Here is a 9,085-nt window from a genome sequence, read left to right as displayed (position 1 = left end):
AGCTGGGAGAGGAAAGCTGCTCTGATAAGTTAATCGATCCATAGATGCACACACAAACCCTCACATTCATGGCATTATATAGTATGCTGCAGTCTTTGCCTCGTTGTGCTCAAACACCATTCTGATCTGTGTGATTATTTGACATTTACATAAAAAAACCTAGCTTACATGGGTGAATTAGCTCGCTTATTTTCAATGAATTCATTAGGTCATTTGGAGGAGATAATATCTCTATCGAAAGACATAAGCGACGACATGCATCTGAACAGCTCCTTTTTTCTCTCTCTTAATTTGTTTTCCCTCGCTTGTCCTTACGTAGTTATTGGTTCTCCCAGTGGGTACATAGGCTAAAATACAGAAGTGGCATTCCATTCTACATTGAAAGTTCACTTAAAAATAATTGTCTGCAAGATTTAAGAATAGGCAATCCTAGCCTATAGTCTTCTGTATTATTTAATATGGAATATTCGTTAATATAGTTATGATTAACTTGTTCACTGTCCAGTGTCAAGGTAACCATCCATTTTAGTGCTCACAAAGATTTCAACACATTTATCAAATGCTGAACTTTTTCTTTGAATTCTATAACCCAAGAGAATCTTTTGTAGAACTGTGTAATAGTACCTTGCATAGGTCAAAGGTCAAAAGTTCAGCAAATAACAAACATTGCCACTTTGTCAAAGAATTAGGAAACATAAGTGTGAATATTGCACCTTTCTTAAGAATGTGCCTCACCTCTTGCCTTTGTTTTAGGAAAGCTGAGTAACATTGAGATTGTGTTGATGTGATGTTAACTTGTGAGGCTGTTTCACTTTTGCTTCATTCTCGGTCAAGGAATTAAGAGATAAACTCGACTGATGCAAAGGTGTAAAGTGGGTCAGTGATGACATTTGTGGCAGTAGATGTCTGAGTACACAGTGCCATGCAGGGGAGTAGGTTGTTTTCAAATGTGGGTGGGACAGCTTTTTTTAAACATTGATGATACAAAACAATGATAATGAAACTTACACCCCTGCTTCTGTGTGTTTTGGGCAAAGCCAAAGTCTGTTGTCAAACTTTTAACCATGTCTTTAGTTTAAATAAAGCTTTACATTTCCTGTATATTTTGCTGTTCAGTAAATCATTATTTAATGCAATAGTTATTAAAAAAAACATTGACAGGCTACCAATCTCCATTTAAACAACCTTTTGTTGGATTACTGAGTGATTCACGGGAAGGCACAATATTGCCCGGATAGCCAATAGCATTACTCAGTTCAGAGCCCCCTCCTACTTATTGCAGACAATCTTATTTAAATGTGTCTGGGTGTGCCCACTTCCTTGTTAAATACAGAGTTAACTGACATTGAAATTATTCTGTTTGGGCATCTGTTTGGGCAGATGTCATTGTCCCCAAATAAAATCAAGATTTTTAAGAAGAAAATAATCGGCCATGTGTAGAGTTGCTGCTACTGTCGTGTTGGCCACAGCCTGTCTGAAGTAGATTGACTAGCGAGGTGAATAGCGAATGGGATGTGAGACGAGCGGTTACGTGACACTGACACAGCACATTCAGAAAAGTAAAATTTTTCAAATAGGTTAAAATAAATATTGATGTCACTCATTGTTGTAAATACAAGTTAGCTTGTTAAAGTCTATCAAAATCGTAAATGGAGGCTTTGACTCCGTCCCTGTTGTTATGGTTACTTATTTCAGACACTTTGTACAGGCTCATATACTATGTAGCCAGCGCAATAATTTAGAATGGTGAAAAGACAGTTTTGCTGCAATTACATAGTAGGTGTCCATATCACCTGATAATGGACACCCCTGCAGCCAATCAGAATCGAGTATTCAGCCAGACCATGATATAATAGTTGTAATCTAACCATCACCCAGACTCAGCTAAAGGATTCAGCCACTTACCACTGTGCACCTCAATCCATTGGCATCACATTTAGAGATGGAAATCTTCTAACTGTTAAAGGTAAAGACAAATGTAATCTTTAATAATAAATGCACAAAAGATTGTTCCATATTTTTGTACAAAAGCTCATAGAGGTCACATACGTATCTCATATTTGAGAGAGATTTACAGAGCTGTGTCTACAACCTCCCCAGCATTTAATAAACAATAATAACTCCAGTCCAGCCAGGAGTCTGTATCTCTGAACTGTTCCATACACTCTGAGACCTGTGCAAGAGAACATACTGTCTGCTGGTTCGGATATGGTTTAGGGTAAGTCTATCCAGGAATCATTAAACCCATGGAAGTAGGAGTTCTCCGTGTGAGGGGAGGCTGGGTCTCCTATACAGAGCTGTCTACCCCAAGAGGAGGTTCATGATGCTGTCTTCCTATGGTATTTATATCTGTATCCTGTATCAACCTCACAGTGACTTTGCTGTGTGCTTTCAGAAAAAGACAAATGTTTCACATTCACCCGAGCAAAGGCCACCCCTCTCTTTAGACAGCAGGCTTCCTTCAAACTGTTGGTGCAGCAAGCCAACAAGTAGTCACATGGGAGTTGGGAGTCAGATGGCTGAGCGGTGAGGGAATCGGGCTAGTAATCTGAAAGTTGCCAGTTCGATTCCCGGTCATGCCAACTGACGATGTGTCCTTGGGCAAGGCACTTCACCCTACTTGCCTCGGGGGAATGTCCCTGTACTTACTGTAAGTCGCTCTGGATAAGAGCGTCTGCTAAATGACTAAATGTAAATGTAACAAACACACAAGCCACAAAGAAAACAACTTTTACAGAAGCACCGTTTATTTTCCATGAAGAGGACGGATATGACGTGTTTAACTTCAGTTTAATTTTGGTCTAGAGCTTAGTGGCACATACTGTAGTAAGATACGAAACACTGCCATACCAAGTCAGACGATGTACCTTGACATGAAGATATGTAACTCGAGTCATCTCTCAGTCAGGATCAGAACACTCACACAATACAGTTATAACCTACATAAGTAAATATGCTTAAAGGGGTCATTGATTGCAGAACCGAATTTACCTTGTCACAGTTGAATAACGACAGTTCAGTGGGTAAAATGGACATACAGTGAACCCCAAAGTCCATTGACACCTCTTTCCTATGCAAATCTCACAATAAAAAAATGTAGCTGTAAAAACGGTAGGTTTTGAAAAAGCCACCGAACTGTCGTCAGTTCGGTGGCTCCACCTTTTTTGGCTCTGGTCTGTACCGTTGTCACGCCCCAAAATTTGCTGTGCGCTGTTCTGTGTATTTCCACAGAATTACAAAGAAGAACGTTTTTCTAGCATATTGAAAATGGATTACGATGGTAAATGCAGTGTTCCAGGCTGTACAGGGAATGTAGTTTCCTAAGGAACCAAACACTTGATGGGCTGTGATGTTTGTCTATGAGAAGATCCCTGTGCAGTTCGACCCTCAATTACACATTTGCTTTGTTTACAACCTCCCCAAGAGGAACCTCAGCCTCTATGATGCTGGGACTTATTACTGTGCTGTGGCCTCATGTGGGGAGATGCTGTTTGGAAATGGGACCATGCTGGACATTGAAGGACAGAAATTACTTTTCCAAACTATTTTAAATGCAAACAGAAATTAACAACTTTTGTGTAACATTTTCTTTTAGTCTGACGGGAGTCAGGTGGCTGAGCGGTGAGAGAGTCGGACTAGTAATCCGAAGGTTGCCAGTTAGATTCCCAGTCATGCCAACTGACGTTGTGTCCTTGGGCAAGGCACTTCACCCTACTTGCCTCGGGGGAATGTCCCTGTACTTACTGTAAGTCGCTCTGGATAAGAGCGTCTGCTAAATGACTAAATGTAAATGTAGTCTCTTCAGAGAGCATGCCAGATCTGCTTCTCCTTGTGTACTTCTTGGGTGCAGCATTAGGAATCTTGTTCATGCTGATCGTTGTGTTGACCTGCTTTGTGTTTAAAATAAACAGGAAACAATGTCCTCACTGCAGAGGTAGGTGATGCTAATATTAAAGCAACCAGTGAACCTTTCTCTGTATAGTATGTCCTTATTTTTACTTCAGAGTTTCAAGCATTTGAGTAACTACTAACGCAGGACAAATAATGTTAACTTCTAACCACTCTGCACCCTTAGTTTCTGGATCAGTCTCTCAGACAACACGCTCAATCTCTCCTGAATACAGAGGTATGTATTTTTTCCAGCAATTTTGAAGTGATGCTTCAACTAAACTAGACCACTAGCCAGGGTTACAAATTCTGTGTTTGACAGTGAGCAAGATAGAAAATGAGAACAGCTAAAAAGTAACACAAGTACAGTACACTATCTGACAGGTAACTCAAAATAACCTTTTCCACTGCTTGTGCGCTGCTCTGAATCTGAAGAAGAAGAAATCCAAGCCCAGAAGAGAGAGAGATAACGTGGAGAGAGACACAGTGTACTCTGGTCATAGAGAATAGGCAGAATAAAAGTTTATTCCGAATAATATCGAGTGTGATGTACTCTTGTCCTAAATTATTTTATTATTAAGGTTTTTTATTAAAGTCAATCATACTGTACTGCCAGGAATCTGTGTGTGTCTGTGGCTCAATTATCTCAGAAACCAGGCATTGTGGGAAGTAAATATTGGGCAGGTGTATTGCTCAGGACCCAAGAACGTGCAGTGAAGCAGGTGAATTTGTGTGGAAGCAAGTTAATAAACTTGTGTTAAAACTGCAGTTTGTCAGCCCTTAGGGATCCCCTAATGGGGACTGGCCTGCCTTGGCTGTTCAAAAGCTGAGCCTTTTATAACAACTCAAATGTTCTTTATATTTGTCACATTCAAACAACCGCTTCCTGCAACCCCTTGGATCCTGAGCTAAACACCCTCTGAATTTCAACTATACACAGTGCCCGGTTTGTGAGATAATTGATCCACAGACACACAAACACACATACATTCCTGGCATTATAGTATGATACACTCTGTACCTCGTCCTACTCAAACACCATTCTGATCTGTGTGATTATTCGACATTTACATTTAAAAGCTAGCTTGCATTGGTGAATTACCTTGGTTTTTAAAAACAAATTAATGAGGTCATTTGGAAGAGATAACTCTTTCGGACGACATAAGCAGATTCCATCATGCGTCTGAACAGCTCATTTTTTTCTCTCTACAATTGTTTTCTCGTCCTCACAGAGTTATTGGTTTCCAGAGTGGGTACGTAGGCTGACATACAGAACTGGCATTCCATTCCACATCAAAAGTTCACTTAAATAAAATTGTATGCAAGATTTAAGAATAGGCAATCCTAGCCTATAGTCCTACACTGTTATTTAATGTGGAATATTCTTTAATATTGTTATGATTAACGTGTCCACTGTCCAACATCACAGTGAACTATCCATTTCAGTGCTCACAAAAATGTAACACACTAATAAAAGGCTGAACTTTTTTTAATGAATTCTATAACCCAAGATAATCTTTTGGAGAACTGTGTTGGTGATATAAATAAAGCCTGACGGTAGTAGGCCATTGTAATATTACTCTACATATGTAGCGCCCTCCTAGGCCAGTAGACTACGCCACCCCTTGAAGTGGGCTAATTTATATCTGAGCAAGGGGAACTCAATAATGCTATTGCACAGTTTATTTTGGAGAAAGTATAAAAATAATCTTTATTAATAAATATCGCACAACAGTGGAGTTGGTTGGTCACCAGATAAAGAAAATAATAATAACATACATGGACAGTATGGGGGCTGGGGAACCTCGGCAACGGGCCACTAGAAGGACTGATGTCAGGCCAGGTCTCTAGGTCTCTATAACACACGTGGTCTTGTGCACACTCAATAGCATGTGTTTAAATTCAGGGAAAATGCACTACAATATTCACGACACTCGTGATACGTGACCAAGCAAGTAAGAGTTCCACTACAAGCACACCGCACTCTGTAGGCTACTAGGGTGAGAAAAAAACTACAGAGACCGGCTATGGATAAGTCGCTAGTGGCCTTACCAGCACTGAGGTTATTAGCTATGAAGGGGGAAAGGGAGACAGACTGGAAATAAAGTAAAAACAATAATAATAAGTCCACTCTAGCCTGCGGCACACATTTACACCTATACATATACGACACAGGCCGATAGGCTAGAGGAACTTAAACCGACACAATAAAGTAAAGAATGAACGGCACCAATGCATCAAACACACGTTTACGAAAAAAAAGAAAGAGAACAGCAACTAGCACTCCTGTGTAGCTGCGTGAGTCTGACACTGCAAGCATATAATACACTGGTAAAAGATACATAAACACTACATCATGATTTGCCCATATACTACAACCAGAATAGTAAAAGACCGCGGCTACGTTTAATAACGTACCTTGTTACACACAACACGGCGTCACTCCCCCACACGCACATCGACCTACAGCGGCTCCGCTTTCCTATACAATAGGTAACAAGTAGCAACTTAGCAAGGTAGTCAACAGTGACGGAAAAACTTAGAAACCTTTGCTCAGACATACTTGTCGATTTCACGCAGCACCCGTGACTCTGCTACACAGCCCGAGAACCAGTGGTGTTGACAATGAGCTACCGGCTTTAGGACCCCGGGTGTCTATTTATAAACTTGTGGATAATACGTCCGGTAGCTTAATTAATTGCATCCCCTTTCCCAATTAGTGACGCACAGCTGTATGACAGGAAGAGACAGAGAGAACTAACTATGCAGCTGGAAAGGGGCAGGGAGTAGGCACCAAACTACTACTGCTTGCCCACTTGCTACACATAGGTCAAAGGTGAAGCAAATAAAACAGCATTGCCACTTTGTCAAAGAAACAAGCAACAAAAGTGGAAATGTTGCAACTACTTTAAGAATGCGCCTCAACTCTTGCCTTTGTTTTGGAAAAGCTGAGTTACATTGAGATTGTGTTGATATGAATGTATACTTGTGAGGCTGTTTCACTTTTGCTTCATTCTCTTCAAGACATGATATTGCCCGTATAGCCAATAGCATCACTCAGTTCAGTGCCCCCTCCTACTTATTGCAGACAATCTTATATAAATGTGTCTGGGTGTTCCCACTTCCTAGTTAAATACAGAGTTAACTGACATTGAAATGATTCTGTTTGGGCTCATCTTTTTGTTTAATATTAAATCAGGTAGGACATTAAAACATTTTAGTTGTCTTTAGGAATTTATTAAATTGCATGATCAAGGGGATTCTGACATTTGTTTGAATATTTAATGTTAACAATGGATTAATCTAACTAAATCTAACCAAATCGGGTTTTTTTGTTGTTGAAAGCTTTGTTTTCTTTTTACCTTGGCAGTTTGTACATTGAACGAGGACATCATTGTGCAACCAGATCATGTCATGGTGGTCAGAGAGGGAGAAAGTGTGAATCTAACTTGCCTCCGTACATATAATAAGGCTGTTCTGTGGTTCAAGCAGATTATTGGACAGAAGCCTGTTCTGATTGTTACATCATATGTGCATTCCTTTATATTGAACATCAAAAATCTGAAACCTGAACACCTTAATGTGAGCAGAGGAGTCAATAGTTGTAATCTGACCATCACCCAGACTCAGCTAGAGGATTCAGCCACTTACTACTGTGCACTTACATCCATTGGCATCACATTTGGAGATGGAACTCTTCTAATTGTTAAAGGTAAAGACTTATAACATCTTTAATCATAAATGCACAACAACAACAAAATCCATATTTCTGTATTTCAATATCTCATACATATTTACACAAATACAAGTGTTTAATGTAACCAATTTGTAGGTCCTACTGACTTGCGTAATTGATCAAAAATAATTTCCATCCTTCTGTGTTGATTGAATTGTTTGAGTTTTCACATTCTTTTTCAGAATTTGAACCGAAAAGCAGAACTATTGTGCAGCACTCAGTATCTGAGTCACATAAACCAGGAGACTCTGTGACCCTAAACTGTACAATACACACTGAGACCTGTTCAGGAGAACACAATGTCTATTGGTTCACACATGGCTCAGGAGAATCCCGTCCAGGAATCCTTTACACCCATGGAGGCAGGAGTGATCAGTGTGAGAAGAGCCCTGAGGCTGGGTCTCCTACACAGAGCTATGTCTACAACCTCCCCAAGAGGAACCTCAGCCTCTCTGATGCTGGGACTTACTACTGTGCTGTGGCCTCATGTGGGGAGATACTGTTTGGGAATGGGATCAAGCAAGACATTCAAGGTAAACCACTAATCCCAATACATTTCAAGCATCTTCGTATTTGAAATACCAAGTGGATATCTGACTGAAATAATCATTTGAACAGCATTTCTTTCCAAACAAATTCTTCCTAATTCTGAATAAAAAGAAAAGTATTAATTAGATGCCTTCCAAGTTTCAGATGTTCCAGATGGTCAGAATCATCCTTTTCTATTCATCCTATTTTGCCTGATGACAACCGTTTCGATAATGAGTGTGACTGTCAACATTATCGTCTGTTGGAAAATGAAGAGGACACGTTGTGACGTCTGCAAAGGTGTCTGTACTATGACGAATTACGAGTGCACTCCTCTAACATTTAAGCAGGACTATGGAGCTATTTTACACTTAGTTTTCACAATATGCTAATTTTGCTGAACAACATTCAATAGTTCCTCACTGGGAACTGTGTTAAAGTACAGTCTAAGTACAGTATGGCCGACTCTAAAATGTTAAAAGTTTGTATAATTCTGAAAGTGTTTTCTCATGTGTTCATACTCTAAGAGGGGACAGACACGTCCGATTGCCAAACAGAGTACAGGTCTGCCTCTGTGAGCAGAACAAATGAACAGGTTAGTTTAGAGGAAAACATTCCTGATTTTAAAATTGGTACAGTACTTTCACTGCATAGGTGATTTAGTTACTGTATACCTATTTGGGTATACTTCTGTATTCAATTTAACAACTCACCAATCTTGTGTAGTTTTAAGTAGTGACAAAGAATGAGCTTGTTTACCAGCATCACAATTTTACAGCATATTGTAACAAATCTTTGTCATTATTCTGTGTTACTTTGTCCCAGGTCAGTGATGATGTTGACCTGAACTACTCCACTTTAAAGTTCACTGACAAGAAGAAAACCAAGACCAGGAGACAGAAAGAAAACCCAATCTACACTGAAGTGAGATAG

General features: G+C 39.8%; 1 protein-coding gene across 1 annotated transcript; it reads left to right on the top strand.

Moving 5' to 3' along the window:
- The first annotated feature begins 3,349 nt into the window (after positions 1-3,349).
- On the top strand, positions 3,350-9,085 carry LOC136967395 (signal-regulatory protein beta-2-like). The gene is made up of 5 exons (XM_067261159.1): positions 3,350-3,476; positions 7,259-7,600; positions 7,807-8,157; positions 8,680-8,747; positions 8,978-9,085. The coding sequence occupies exons 1-5, from the start codon at positions 3,350-3,352 to the stop codon at positions 9,083-9,085; spliced, it is 996 nt and encodes a 331-aa protein (XP_067117260.1).

This window comes from Osmerus mordax, chromosome 23 (genome assembly GCF_038355195.1).
Source record: "Osmerus mordax isolate fOsmMor3 chromosome 23, fOsmMor3.pri, whole genome shotgun sequence".
Taxonomy (NCBI): domain Eukaryota; kingdom Metazoa; phylum Chordata; class Actinopteri; order Osmeriformes; family Osmeridae; genus Osmerus; species Osmerus mordax.
This window is presented reverse-complemented; position numbering and strand designations above follow the sequence as displayed.

Bases quoted from the DNA above. Each gene is read 5' to 3' on its own strand.
- LOC136967395 (XM_067261159.1), top strand. From the start codon at position 3,350: ATGTTTGTCTATGAGAAGATCCCTGTGCAGTTCGACCCTCAATTACAC. The intron at 7,601-7,806 runs GTAAAGACTTAT...ATTCTTTTTCAG, and splicing joins AACTCTTCTAATTGTTAAAG to AATTTGAACCGAAAAGCAGA. The intron at 8,158-8,679 runs GTAAACCACTAA...TCATACTCTAAG, and splicing joins GATCAAGCAAGACATTCAAG to AGGGGACAGACACGTCCGAT.